Below are 15,511 nucleotides of genomic sequence, written 5' to 3' on the forward strand. Positions count from 1 at the left end.
GTTCAGCATCAAACATATTGTATGTATGATAGGGACAAAGCATAAATTAATTAGCTTAATCTCAAAATGACATGAATTACCAGTGCATCACTATATATATGAATAAACTGTCCACATATCAGTGTTTAATATTGCTAGGACATTCCTCCAGTCTAGCCACAGGTTTTCTTCAACTAATTAATTTTCTGATTGAAAACTCTGTTCAATTATTTCTGCTGTGTTATTGTGTAATAATGTTAATGAATCTGTAAATGAATGCAGTCATGCAGAAGGATCTTTTGAAATCTAGAGGTATTTAAAGACCAAAGCCTGTTTGTGAATTGTGACGGTAGAGATGTGACAGATCAGTTTTCATTCATGAATAATACTCAGTCACCTATACAAGGCTGTAGCCAGGGTTTTAAACATACTCCCCAGCAAGACCTTTCCCACCTAAGACAGTTTTGACCGGACTTTAAAAAAAAGTCTTGTTTTTATTCTTTAAATTTTAGATTCATCATATTTGATGTATGTTTTAGCTCCCTACATCATAAAAGGTGTTTTCAAGCTTCACTGCCAGGTTCTCTATGGTCTCCTAGTGGCAAATCTAGATCCACTTGATGTACATTTTTGATTCACTTTTTTTCCTGCACACAAACAGTACAAAATGTACATGTATATAATGGTAAAATAAGCCCCTCAATGTCTATGAGCTGCTCCCACAGTGGTATCAAAGACCCTGCCTGCCTCCATAAGAAGATGATTAAAACCCACTACACACACAAGACTATCTTGTCATATTTGACACAAATTAATTGCTTCTCTAATTAAATATTGGAAGTAATTGCCTCTTAATGTAATAAATAATGCTATGTCATGCCTGGTAATATACTATGGTATTGTACTATATTATGTTGTATTGTTAAAATCGTGATTAATTTGCTTACATATAATTAATTATGACTGTTACGAATCACGTAATAGCTTAGAAATTACATGTGCACTGGTAAATAGTTTGTATTTCATTTTCCATAAGATAATAATAATAGTAATAATAATAATAATAGGCAGTGTGAGGCTGACAATATAAAGCTATTGGTGTTGGATGGAGTCTATTGCAGTCAAATGTGATGGCTGTAACACTGACATTCATTCATCTGATTTGAGCTCAGCTCATTTAAATCCTGCTCTGTGACGTAACTTTCACGTTTATTTATTTATCTTTTTTTCAAATTATATATTCGTGTATTTATTTATATGTAATTATTTGTGTATGTTGTTAATTTATTTATGTAATTGTTCAATATTTATTTTATGTATTTGTTATATATTTGTTTTTTTAATACTTTATTTTTTTATTATATTTATGTATTAGTTTTATTATTTATTTATGTGTTTATTTATTTATTTGCTCGCTCTTTTTTATTTATTTATATATATATATATTCGCAGCGACATCGAGGCTTCATGTTTCTGGTGGTGCTAACATGAGCGGCTGGGTGCCGTACAGTCACCAGGGGGCATGCACATAGTAATAATAATAATAATGCATTTCAGGAAAGCCTGCTACGACGAGCCTCCATCGTTTCCAGCAACCCCTGTATGAACGCCAGCGCGGCCGCGGTGTGATGGAGATGTGCGTTTAGGTTCATGTGTCCGGCGGGACTGCCCCTGGCTTTTTTTTTTCTTGGGGAAGATCATATTGGAGCATATTGTTTGCAGGACGTTGTTCCTCCTGCAGCCCCCCCAGTCTATCCCGACGTAGTTGTGAATTGAACATGGCGACTGTACCAGTATATTGCATCTGCAGATTACCTTACGACGTGACCCAGTTTATGATCGAGTGCGATGCTTGCAAGGACTGGTTCCACGGCAGGTAAGGCCACATTGTTCACCGTGGTGTGTGTGTTTTTTTTGTGGCGGGGTTTTTGCATCTGTGGAAAACAAACAAAAATGGCGAGGTCTCGGTGCGTTTGACAGCTTTGTGGCTCTCCGTCGCCCGTCTACATCTGAAGAGAGGCCGCTCGGAGAAGAAGAAGAAGGCGGAGTTAAATATAGCCGGACCGGGGTTGTGACATTTTTTCGCGAATAACACTAAAACCCAATCTTCTTTTTAAACATGTTTGTGGAGTGATTTCGGTGCGGGCTTCGTCAATGACTTGTACTGAACGGTCATTTAACATCCCGCATAGCCTCAAACTAACCCGCTTACCGCTGAAATGAACGGCGGCAGCGGGGGGAAGCCTCGGCACACTCGCCGCTCATTTCTCTCTTATTCTCCCTTCTTCTTAGTCGCTGTGTGGCTGTTATTTTACCTATATTGTCAATAAATGTCTTGGCGTTGTAACCGTTCTCGTAGCTTTCACCGGGTGTTTCTTTTTTTTTTACACGGCGCGGTTGAAAATCACGACCCCGAGTCTGAGCTCAGCCCCGCTCAGCCTTCCTGCCAGGCAGCAGCAGCTATGGCTGACAATAGCCCGTGCTGGATGTCCTTAAGCTTTAGCAGGGGGGGAAAGAATACAGTTATTACCATTCAGTGAGCTGCTGTCGTATCGTACATGGAGCTGTTACGGCTAGCTAATGGCTGTTTTGTTCAACTGGGATTAAACGTAGACGTTATCGTCCACCGGCTCTCATCACTTTCCCCCGCCGTACATAAGCCGTAATGATCTCCACCAAATCCCCGTTATCATCATGTTACATTTCCCCTCCTGTTATCATCACCTTATATTTCCTGTTATCATCTCGTTACATTTCCCTCCTTTTATCATCATGTTACTTGTCTATCCTGTTGTTATCATCGCGTTATATTTCCCTCCTTGTTATCATCATCATCATCATCACGTTATATTTCCCTCCTGTTTAATCTTCATGTTAATATTTCCCTGCTGTTGTGGAGAGTTGTCTTTGGCATGTTTCACGCTGTTCGGCCGCACACTCTGGATGTCTGGTTTTTGAGGACAGATCATTTTTGTTAATCGTGTTTCGTTTTGGAGAACAAGCCCTTCTGAGCAGCCAACAGTATTTACGCGCCTGAACGTTAACCCTTTAATGCTTACCCCCCCCTCCCCTGGCTGCCTGGCTTGTATGGAGCCTCATCACATTATGTAGTGCTGAATTAAATGCTAAGGGTGGGGGGATAAGCCATGACCTCTAGTCACGCTCTAGCTTCAGTATATATAGAATGACCTCTCTTGCTCTCTAACATCAGCTTGATCCTCCTTATGTGACATACAGTAAATTCAAAAAGATTTATGCTCCCTTTTTAAAAAAACTGAGACACTGTGTTGTATAAACAAATGTATGTTAAAGTGGATTTGCTCATAAGTCCCTGCTTATAATAAAATCCAATCATTCAGGGTCCTGAGCTGGACCACCATAAAAGGATTTATTGGGTGATTTAAATTAAATTACAAATCCCATAGGAGCAAGTTAAGTGAGACTCGGTGTGAAATTTGACGTCAAAATGAGCTGATGAAGAAATTGTGGATAAATACCAGCATTATTATAGCTGCACCAACATTATATTATGTTCTTATAGGACCAATATCTGTCATATTTAATACAGAAATAGACATCTCACAGTGTGTTGTGGTACTGGTAGTCCTATATTATGTTAGCTTAATAATGATCATTTACAATGTGTCATAGTGGCAACATGAACAAACATGAGGGTTATCATTCATATGGTGTGATGTACCTGAGATCAGCTATCCTCAGCTGTTATGAGCTGGAGGTATATTTGTCTAGGAGGTGGCACTTTATTGTACACAATTATCTGTAATACACACTCAGGTGGCAAGAGGAAGTAATTGCTAGAAATTAAATTGTCAAGCCATAAAAGTACCAGGTGAATATTTGGTGTGTTGTATGGAACCACAGTGGGCATGTATATGATTAGATTAACTAGCTGTAAAGTAAAACACAGATATTTAGGGAAATATGATGATTTGCTGTCATTGAGAGTCACTGGTATCACTTTCTGTGTTAGATAGTTCTCACATGTGTCTATAAAAACAGAGAGGGGGGGAAACACCTCACCCAGCTGTGTCATAACTGAAAAACTACACTTTTACTTGTATCTCACAACATGATAGCTAACAGGCTATAGTCACCAGCACAATCCAAGAGTCACCTTGGCCTTGTTCGAGCGTGCAGGAAAGGGCTTCTGAGACGCCGCCTGCAGTTATTGTGCCCAGCTGTTGTTGATAGAGGAAATAGTTCAAACGCTAACTTTTCCTAAAACCACAATATCTTGTTTTTACTGTACATTTCTGTTTTCCAATGTTTGAATGAACAAGGTCCAACATGGCTGAATAGTAGTGGGCAAATAATGGTATGTGAACCGTCTAAAATATTTTGCCCCATAATGAAAGCTGAAGTTTTTCCTCTAATAGATGACAGCACATCTCTTACACGACTCCATAAATCTACAGAAGATAATGATGTAAACACAAAGCTCATCTAAATTCTAATGAATATGACATCGTAACATCTTATAAACTTACTAGATGAATAAAATTGGCAGTTAAACATCATTTGGCCGATATGAGCAGATCAGACTTGTGTCAGTGACAACACTTTGAAGTGATGAACAGGCCCACTGTTTATTGTGTGGATAAGTTATCAATTACATTTCTATTCTCGTAGTGTAACACAGAGGATATGTTCATGTTTATGAGTCATTTTTTGCCAGATGAGCTGCTGTCACTCTCTTAGCCCCCTCTCCCTGAGGGGAATTATGAGAGTGGCTCTCTGATACAACCAACGACAGACTGTTTCATAAACCAATTGTATTCTTTTAATGATATAAAGTGATAAAGACACAACATATAATAACTACATATATCTGACAACCCTCTTCTATAGAGGCCAGCAGCTGTTTTCAGCAAACATGCTATATTTACTGTATGCTAACGCATCAGTTAGGGGCTAAGCTAGCTGGTGAAGGAAGTCAAACATGAAGTAGCTAAATACATAATTGTTTTCTCAGAGGTAGAATCCAAACCCAAGCTAAAAGGAGAGTGAATATTGGACTCACAATAATACTTATATAAAACTTATAATAATAATAATAGTAATGCAGCTAGTAGTTTATTCCTGCTTTTCAGTTTTAAGCTAGGCTAAACTGAATAAGCAATTAGCTGACATATAGCTAAGCTATATAGCATCTAAAGACACAATGTTTTCTCAGAGGTGTAGACCGCTTCTATAGAGGCTAGCAGCTGTTTTCAGCAAACATGCTATATTTACTGTATGCTAGCAGCCCAGCACAACATTCAGTATGGGGCTAAGCTAGCTAGTGAAGGAAGTCAAATAGATAGCAGCTAAAGAGAGATAGTTTTATCACAGGTGGAGACCAAACTAATGCTACAAGGAGAGAGAATATTGTATTTATGATTATACTTATAACTTGTAATAATAATAATGTAGCTAGTAGTAGTAATGTAGCTTTCTTCTTGCTTTTCAGTATTAAGCTAGGCTGAATTAGAAAATGACACGATTATCTACTACATAGCAAGTATTTACTGTACTGAAAGATACAAATCTTTACTTCAACTGAATCAACTCGATCAAAAGGAACTAGTGGTCAGTCAAGAGTGATGTGTTCCTTTTTAAATCAGTCTTTCTGTCTTTTGAGCTTTTCTAACAACATTCAGTAACCCATCCCAGGAGTGAAAGCAGGTCTTTCCACTGTATTTCGTCTAAATATCTTACATGCCCTACAGCAGTCTGCTTTGTGTTAGGCTGCATTCACTGTCACTTATTGTTGAAAAAAAGGATAGAAGAATTTGCCCTTCCCACCAGGTAATGTCATATCATGTCTAAGTACACTTTCAAACAGTTGAATATGTCTCAAAGTGTATTTACTACTTTACTTGTATGTATTCAGACATAGTAGACTGCAACTTTGTCTACTAATATTTGATTGACTCCAGACCTTTTATTCTGCTCTACCTGCTATGCTACACTGAATGAACTATAAATAAATGCGTGACAGCAGAAAATTGCAGTTAAAAATTTGGAAAGAGGACATTAGAAAAACTACCACAGGAAACGGAGAGACAGCAATGATGACTTACAGTATAATGTGCATGCTGGAAAAACCTTATATTAGCTGTAGTTTCTCATTGATTAACTTTGTTATGAAGTTTCAACTTCTAATACCAAGTGCTGTTGTAGATGATGGTGACTTATATGATGAGTAATAAACCACAGGAACTTGTTCCGCCTTTTTAGAAAGAGAGATGAAAAAAACCCCCAGTGAGCTTAAGTACTTTATTACTTTGAGTTACAGAAGCTAGTAGACCAGAAGCTAGCACAGAAGTGACCTCAGCACTTTAACTCTCTGTGTTTTCACTGCTTAAAGCTGTTGTGGCCAAATGTGATAGCAAAGAGATGAGTTACATCTTCAGCAGACACAAACAAGATTGCAATCCTATTGAAGGTGTGTTTCTAACCAGCAGACTAGCAGAATTTCATTATTTACATTTATTTTATGTCTGCTTAGGTCCCTAGCAGAAACATTGGGATTGTCTCATCGACTGTGTAAGAGACAGTCTCCATTGTCAAAGTCCATTGTAAGTACCATTGTCCAAGTTTGTTTTGTAGTGCAGCATCTTCTTCAGTGGAATAGGCTCATTGCTGCTTCCTATGGCTGATTAGGGAAAACACATACTGCAACTATTGTTGGCTCTTGTAATTTAGAAATGCAGTCGCAATTGTGATTCTAACACAAGTGACGTCAAAATAGTGGACAGTGACAAATGTGTCATATAACCAAAGCAATGCAAAGCAATGAGCTAAAAAAGGCCAAAAAGCTCTGTAGAGTTGGATGAATATTGTCTGTGGGTTTGTCACTATTAGATGCCATCATTGCATTGTGGATTTGGCTTATCCACCAGCAATAGGACAAGAGAGTCACAGGAATTATTTAACATGTCATCCACTTTGACCTGTGTTAGGCTGTCACTGCAGTCCTATAGGCTGTATACTGCAGCCTGGATTAGGTCAGAATTCTGATGCTTTCTCCTGTCTAAACTACCAAGTATTTTTCATTCTTTCATCACTAGAAGACAAAACTCCCTCACTCTCATTTTGTTCAATACATTAACACAATCGTTTTTAGAGCAGGTACCCTGGTCGACCAAACAGTGAGGGTACCCATGAAACAAAATTCCGTCACACACCTCCAACTACTTCTTAAATATCAATATATTATTAAAACTCCAGCAGTTTTCTCTTGCAGGCCCACTTACTCTTTGTGAAATCCTACTTCCTTTGCAGTACTATTCAAAAAGACAACAATAACTGCCAGGGACAGACCAAAATAAAACTTGAAAGATGAATAAAGAGCTGTGACAGACTCATTGAATTGGCTCAAATAGAAGAGTCGTTTACAGTGTTTCACTGATTTTTACTGGAGTATACCCTAATATTTTAAAAGAAGCAGATAGATTTAAATTGGTTTTTATCTCATATTTATTTTCCTTAATGTTATTCCCATGCAGCCAAACGTTACTGCTGTAAGATGTTAAATTAAGAAAAATCTAATTTCACCCATTTTTAATAAGAGCATGAGAGACTCATACACTTGCTCAATGAAGAGGCATATAACTGAAAAGGGTGTTTGATCTAAATGTTATAACTGAATACAGTGTGGGTGCTCCTTTCTCTTTTTAGTACATGGCTTTTTCACCAATGCATCTGTCACAAAGACGACTCAAGTGTGCAAGAGTGTTTTTAATAAAAAACAAACCCCTATAAATTCTTTGATTTTTATTAATTAAACTGAAACTAAAACAATAACCCCTTTTACATCACCATTATTTATGTATTACTAAGCACAAGTCAATATGGAGTCACAAATCTTCAACCTTGAACAAGCCAAATCCACAACACGTTGATATCTCCAAGAGGAACTATTAATACTTTGCCGGCTATAAATGCAGATGTGTGTCAAGGAGAGAAAACATGACGTTTTCACTTTCACTTCTGGTACTCATTGGACACTTGTTGTTATTGTTAAGGATGATGTAACACTTTTTATTGGCCTTGAATGATCACAATCACTGGGCACAGCATCCATTTCTAAAAATATAAAAAAAACAAACTGACATGCACATTTATTTTATCTCACACATTTATATTAATTTGGTCGATCATATCGAAGATTATCGTGGTACAACGTCGTCCCACAGAGACACTTCCTGTTGCAAAAAGCTTTATGCTGTACTTGATTCTAGATGTAATATATCTACAAAGCCATTTCTCACCAATTTCTATTTGTTTCCAGTCAGTGATTCACATCTATGGAATATCCTGGCCACATATAGACAGTGTACACAGATTTGTATTTGTATAAAATACAAACAGCACACATAAGGCAACATTTGGCATAGACACTGAGTGAAGAAACATAAATAGTTTGCACAACCACATGTAATTAGGAGATTACATGTAATCCTATCCATAATATAAATAACATGCTGGCATACTAAATCAACTACACATTGTATCTCTCCTTTTGGTTGTTCCTGTTTGTCACTTATGAATCTGTCTTGACTTGAAGTCCACAAAGCAGTGGATTAGCTCCAGACGAAGGAGGGGGGGTAATGTGCAGCCAATGTGCAATAATTACATAAATTGCTGCCTTAAACCATAAAAACTAAATAGCTCATATATAGGCAACTTTCTTCAAATTTGCTGTTATTGTTGAATAATTGCATCTTTGTTATTATGCAATCATTAGGCCGTTAGTGTAATTAATTATTATGCTATTGAGAGACAAAGGCAAAATTGGACTTCAAAGTATTTCCTTTTAATTGAATTAAATTGGATTCGGAAACGCCTTCAAAGTGAAATCGGTTGCTCGTGGAAAGAAAACAGAAATAAGGCCTTTGTCACTGTAGACCTTTACATGAAGTCCTAAATAATTAACGACATTGCTTCTGTTGCCTCAGGATTAACATGAATAAAAAGAAAGGTCTAGCAATAAATACAGCTGTCACTTCACTTTCAGTATGCATTGATCAAACTACATAAACAACCATATTCAATCAAAGCGAAAAACAATTAATTAAAATTGTGCCTGTCGTCTAAGCCTTAACGCAAACTAGCATACCTGGACCTTTGACTGGTATAGGCATATTAGTGCTTTAGGTTGTGTGAAAGAAAGACCAGGATGTCCACGGTCTTTGGCAACAGGGAGTTTCCCAATTTGCTTACATTAAATCCAGCTCTCAAAAAAATGTGCTCTGAAGGGCTTCAAGTGGAAGGAATGTAAAGAAAATGCTACTGCAGCCATCTGTGGATAATGGCCTGCATATCGTTTTTGTCCTCTAGTTCCTCTTTGCAGTGACAGTCAGCATCAATGCTAGATGCCTCTCCATCGTTATCCATGGAAAAGAGGAGCTCCGTTTCTCACTCATGTCAGTTTTAACCTTCTATTTTCTCATGAAGGCACAGTGTATCCTGGCTCCAGTGTTTTCATTAACCGTTGAAATCCTTTCCTTTCACAATATTGATAGGCCTCATGTCTATAGCGATGAATGAGACTATGATTTGCTTCCTGTTATTTGTAATGGGCTTCTTCATCATTGAGTCAAGTGTTTTTTGTGAGTTGCCGGTAGTTGATGTGGATGACACGTCAAAATAACAGATGACAGTTTGCCATGCTTGATGATGTTAACATAGTTTGTTAGCAAGTCATGTCCACATCAGCTATAATTGAAAAAAAATGTGGGTTTGTACAACTGAGAAGCTACATTTTCAGGTGAATTGACAAACTTACATATCTCATCTTTTTAGGGGTTATAGCAGAAACTTGACTTTTGGACATCGTTCCAAACTATCCCAATGCTGTGGTGTTGCATTGGGTGCACAAGGATTCACAGGTAGATAAGAGTTAGTATTAAATAGATAAATTGGTAGATACGTTTTCTGAAAGTTTTATATCAGAAGAACTGATGAATAGTGAGTCATATTGATTCATGTTGGGTTATTATTTCAGTAAGCTAATCCTTATTAAGCAGGCTAATTCTTATTTTTGGAGGGGTTAGGGGGAAAAAAGCATTTGAATACTGATTTTGCCATCAATTACCATGGTAACGATTGATTCTTTGAAGCATTCAGGTCAGCTCTACCTACCAGCAATGACAAAATTTCACATTTGTCAGCTGCCTCAACGGTATTGATGCTGGTTAGCATAGACATGTCTAATGTATCTGCTGTTTATGACTAGCAACAAATGCATTCTCTGACACGTCTGATAGATTTTATGTTGGGGCAGTATTGTTCTATTACTAACTAACTATTGATGCACAATAGCTGACATTACCTGATGTGTACAAGGTAACAAGTTGTTATATATTACTGCTAAGTGTCTTTGCATGCTAGCTAGTTAATTAGCTATTTGCTAGCACAACTGCTAGCACAACCCAGATACTTTGCTGTAGGGATTTTATATTTAATATGTACTCATTTCGAAATGCTATGAACCTAAGACAGGACTAACATATATATTACATTTAACCAAATATTAAGGTGTGATCATGGAAGTTGCTGAGCTGGCATTGGCACTCGCAAGCTAACTGTGCTAACTGTTTTGCTGTTTGAGCTATTGCACACTATTGTTTGATTGATGGGCTAGCAGCAAAAGAAAGTCTATCTAGTAATATGTGGCATTCAAAATCTTGACACAGGTAATGTTTGCATTTTGTAGAGGTAGCTACCAGTCTTTACTGAGCCCTGAGGATTACATTTAAATTACAGTTATAGTATTGGATTGTGTAACACCTTAAAGCTACAATTATAGGTCTTTTTGTTTGGCTATTTTTGGTCAGAACTCCATAATAAGCTAAAAAATCACACACATTTAATATAATTATGACCTTGTACAGTTAATATGACTAATGTGTTAGCAAAGCGTTGGCTGTTTGCACATTCAGCAGGATGTATAATTCCCTGTTACCTCTGTTTTTGTCTCAACAGCAGAGAAAATATCGGACTCTTTAGCTATCGTTCACCAGCTAGTCGCTAACGTCTGCTGTTGTTGCTAGGCAGGTAGTGTAGAGTGGGTTTTTCAGAGCTTTATTTGCTGAAAGAGAGCTTCCTACAACTATCGGCATTGAAGCTGGTGAGGTACAACAGTGAGATAAAAAGACACTAACACGCTCTATAGATATAATGGGAAGTGAGCTGGCGATAGCTCTTTGTGATTTCATGACCGCTTTTACATTGCACATTGTCAACATGAAACTATTAATAACGCAGTATTATTTGTGGTTAAAGAACACAAAAGTTTCAGGGTAATTAATAGGCTAGTTAATGTTTACAGTACTAGTAGTCAAGTTACCAAGGCTACCAAAAACCCCACACCTTGACCCTCCTCACTTGTATCGTAGCAGTCCTTCTACAGTCTTCCATATAGTATCATTGTTGTTTTTGTACCTCTGTCCATGTTATTTTTAGTGTTATAGTGTGTTATAATGAACACAGATGAACTGATCCACAGATACTGTATGCGGTTGCACGCAAGCCTTCTGAAGCCAAAACACTGTCTGTTTTTACATCTGTGGTTGTAATTGAGGATATTATGCTCTACTCGCTTGGTCAAGGCATGTTTTCCCTATTTACACAGTTGGTATCACACAGAGTCAAATATTTGTTTGGTGATGTTTATACTCAGTCATATTTCATTGCATTTATTATTTATCAGTATTAATTCTTAACTCCTTGCTCAGTTTGACCAGAAAGCAAAAAACCTGGGACTGAATTATATAATTGATTAGCATTATTTTCTAAGCGCTTTAATCTAGGAAGAAAGGTTAGATTAAGCATCTGTGATTCATTGGGTAGTTAACTGTGGACAAGCAGGAGTTATAGTACAGCGAGGTGCTGGACTGTGTTGTGTATGAAAATAGAATCAACTGTACATGAATATATACTGTTATGTGTTGCCAGTAGAGGTATGTTATGTAATAAACCAGGGGTATCAGATAACATCATAGTTACATACAGTAGATGTATGCACAACAGATAACAGAAAAGCAGAAGAGGCTGAGATATCCTTTAGTAATGGTCAAGCTCCAAACCTGCTGGATCCTACACTTCCCATAATGCAACTGACTCGTGTCTTGTGCTGGCAAGCTAAGTGAGACGCCCCCCAGGCTGTAACAGGTTGTCTATTAAAAATGTGTGGTGTTGAAACCCAAGCTAGGATGACCCTGATGACATTCCCTGTGTTACAAATGATTGGAGGAAAATTATAATAATCAGTTTAAATGAATCATTTTCAGTTTATTGAACAAGCTGCCTGTCTTCTCATCTAATCAATTTTAAAATAATGTCTGAGTATTTTGGATTCAACACCATAGAGCCAAAAATTGTGAATGAAAAAAAAAAATTGAGCTTGTCAGTCAAGTACAGTAGTGGAGGCGAAATAATGAGTGTTTATTCTATGTGGGTGCAGTTGAATTAATGTGAACAGATTATTATGTTACTACTCATTTGTTTGAATTAGATTTATTTGAATGTGGCGGTGATAGTCTTCCAGTGAACTGCATCTACACATCACTAAACTGTGTTAAAGACTGTATGACCAACCTTGTACATTCAGAGATAGACATAGCTTACAGTTCTATGTGCTATGACATAAATTGTTGCATGATGATTTATCAGTCTCTGCAGAGGAGTAGTCATTTCTCCTGCACCCTGCACAGGTCCAAGTCAGTTTCACAACTGCTCAAAGAAGACGTTGCACCGCATCTCATTACAAGGTGAAAGAACTCAGATGTGGTCAGGGTTTAGACTCTGCACAGGTTAAAAAAAGACTTTGTATACTCATAGGATCAGTTTTGAAGACAACAATGTAGAGAGGATAGAGTTAAAGTAATCAGATCTGATGTTGTGTGTTTAGTCTCAAACAGAAATGTGTTAGCAGAATTAATGTGAAGTCTGAAATGTTTGTATAATCCTCAGTAGGGCTGGACGATTATGGCAAACATTTAAATCACAATTAAATGAACTTTTAACCTCGATTACGATTAATGAACGATTATCTCCACCCTTGATGAACACAATATCTTGTGATATTTTGGCACATGAGGATCTTTAGGGAGTGATAATAATGATGTTTTAAGGTGTGCTGCTGTGGTTAATGTCTAGTTGACTTGATTAGAACTATGTAAAGATCATGGTTTGGATTCAAATGATCACTGGAGACAAGTTTTCAAATCCCTTAAAGATATGCAACCTTTACTGTCATGGCAACAGTGAACACCACCATTAATTGACATGAGCAAGATTAGTCGATCAGAGATTCTAAATGTCGGTTTCGATGAAGCCCAGCCCTAATCCTGAGTATTCTATAATTAAGACTATAATTAAGACTAGTATTATAAATAAGACTAATTAACTCTTAAATTGGTGACTTAAGTCTTAACTCTGTACTGTGACATTTAATGGTAGAACACAATTCAATCTTAACTTTAACACAGGTTCTGCTACCTTCAAATTCTTCATTCATTCTCTAATAAAACAAACATCTTTCAATAAGAAAGTCTGAACATCTGCGTCTGTCTTCACATTACATGTTTCATACGGATTTTAGGAGCCACTGAGTGAAGGATGTCATCAACAGGCATTTCCACTATGTCCGCACACACACACCCCCACCCACTCTTGTGTTTGCCTTCAGTGAAAGCAAGTTGGTTGTGTAGTAACGCTGCCGTGGTGGAGTTCCCTAGGGGGAAAAAAATAAAACATTCTGGGAAACTCCCAGTTCATTGAGTTTGGAAGCAGCGGCTCCAAATGGGAGGAATTTGCTTGTGCAGGAAAGCATGACAGCTGCAGTTTGAAAGAGTGGGACGAGCTAAGCGTTCACTGTCAGCGTGTCCAACAAGGCACACGCATTGTTTTCACATCAGTCTGCTTGATTGTTTTTGTGTTCTTATCACATGTTCACAGCTGGGGTTTTTTTTTTTTTTTCATTGTTTTGCTTTTTTTTTTACATCACCACCTGAATCATTCACGTGTCTCTTTCTCTTTGTCCTCTCTGCTGATATACAAAAGGAGACATTGCTCAATAGCACATTCAAGTCACACAAACATTTGAGAAATAAACAGCGGCTGAACTTTTTTTTTCATGTTTCTTTTTTGTTGTTACAGATTGTGAATTGTAGAAATCATTACAGCGTGAAAGATACAAAGTGTGTTAATTCAACCAGCACTTCTTTTCACAGCAGCAGCATTATAAAGTCTGAGTGTGTGGACTGGTATTTATAGTCTGCTGTCTGTTGTACGTCTTGTGCTGTCCTCCACTGTCCCTTTGTTCTGTACTGTATGCCCTTTAGCCGTCTCTTAGTATGGACTGTGAATCATTTTAAAGGACCAGTTCCAGTGTTTTTTTGCACACTACATTGACAAACTTTTAAATTGCACCAGTCTATGCTTGGTTGTAGATTTTATCTTCAAGACAGACGCTGTTTTTTAATCATGTAGAGAATTTAATTCATAGATAGAGCTGCTGCGGTGAATGAATTTCCCCTGCTGTGATTCAGGGTGGCTCACCAGCTCGGTATGTGGTCTATGCTTCATTAGAGCCCAAATAATCTTAGTCTGATTATGTGTCAGCAGAATGGAGCAGCAGTACCTGAAAAACATGGAAAACACTTAATAGCATGTTGTGGCGGGAACAACACTGACCCACATCCAAGTCCCCTTAAAAACCTGGGATCTATGAATGGAGTCTGGCTGAAAGCAACTTAAACTTGTATGACTGATGGGAAACCACTACCCAGAAGACCTGCGAGGGTTTAAACATGTACCTGAGACAAAATATTAAGGGTGCAAGATGCTGTACATGGCAGGCAGGATCCTCCTGAGGCGCCAAACTGGACCTGAGGAACTGCTGACCATTCAATACACACACATTGAAGTATACAAGAAAGGCCTCATGAATAAAAGATGGTCATAGTGTGGTTGTACCTGTTGTTCGTCATCCACCGTGACTGGCTTGTATAGAGCGTTATTACGATATTGCAGTTAACTGACCAAAATAAAAGCAGACATGATGTCATTCAGACTCATGATGAATCTCAGTCAAAGTTTCAAGCATTCCTGTACATTAAACATTGTTGTTGTGTTGTTTCAGCTGTGTTGAGGTGGATGAAGATGATGCTCCAGATATCGATATATATCACTGTCCAAACTGCGAGAAGACCCACGGAAAGTCCACATGTAAGTAGTGACCTAACGCTGACCTTTGTAATATCACTTACACCTTCTACATGCTGTTCATATGCTGACTCACATTTAGTCTCTACACCAATTCACATTCATAAATTCCCCATCAGTCATTAATAAATGCTTGATTAATCCTTAATGAAGCTGTCAGAGAGCAAATGCAGTGTGTTCTATTTATTTATGGTAAAAAAAAAAAAAAAAAAAGACATTGGCAATCATTATATTATGGTCCAGGAGAACATTTTATAGAGAACATGTTTGAATGGTGATTTTTGACTTTTGTAAT

General features: G+C 37.6%; 1 protein-coding gene across 3 annotated transcripts in view; it reads left to right on the top strand.

Moving 5' to 3' along the window:
* Window positions 1-1,699: 1,699 nt before the first annotated feature.
* Window positions 1,700-15,511, top strand: part of phf2 (PHD finger protein 2) — a 35,944-nt gene continuing 22,132 nt past the window's right edge. For all 3 annotated transcript variants that reach the window (XM_053316075.1, XM_053316076.1, XM_053316078.1), the window contains exons 1-2: window positions 1,700-1,855; window positions 15,134-15,219. In XM_053316075.1, coding sequence (XP_053172050.1) covers window positions 1,758-1,855; window positions 15,134-15,219 — 184 coding nt within the window. In that variant the 5' untranslated portion in view covers window positions 1,700-1,757. The remainder of the gene's footprint in view (window positions 1,856-15,133; window positions 15,220-15,511) is intronic.

Source organism: Scomber japonicus, chromosome 3, assembly GCF_027409825.1.
Source record: "Scomber japonicus isolate fScoJap1 chromosome 3, fScoJap1.pri, whole genome shotgun sequence".
Taxonomy (NCBI): Eukaryota; Metazoa; Chordata; class Actinopteri; order Scombriformes; family Scombridae; genus Scomber; species Scomber japonicus.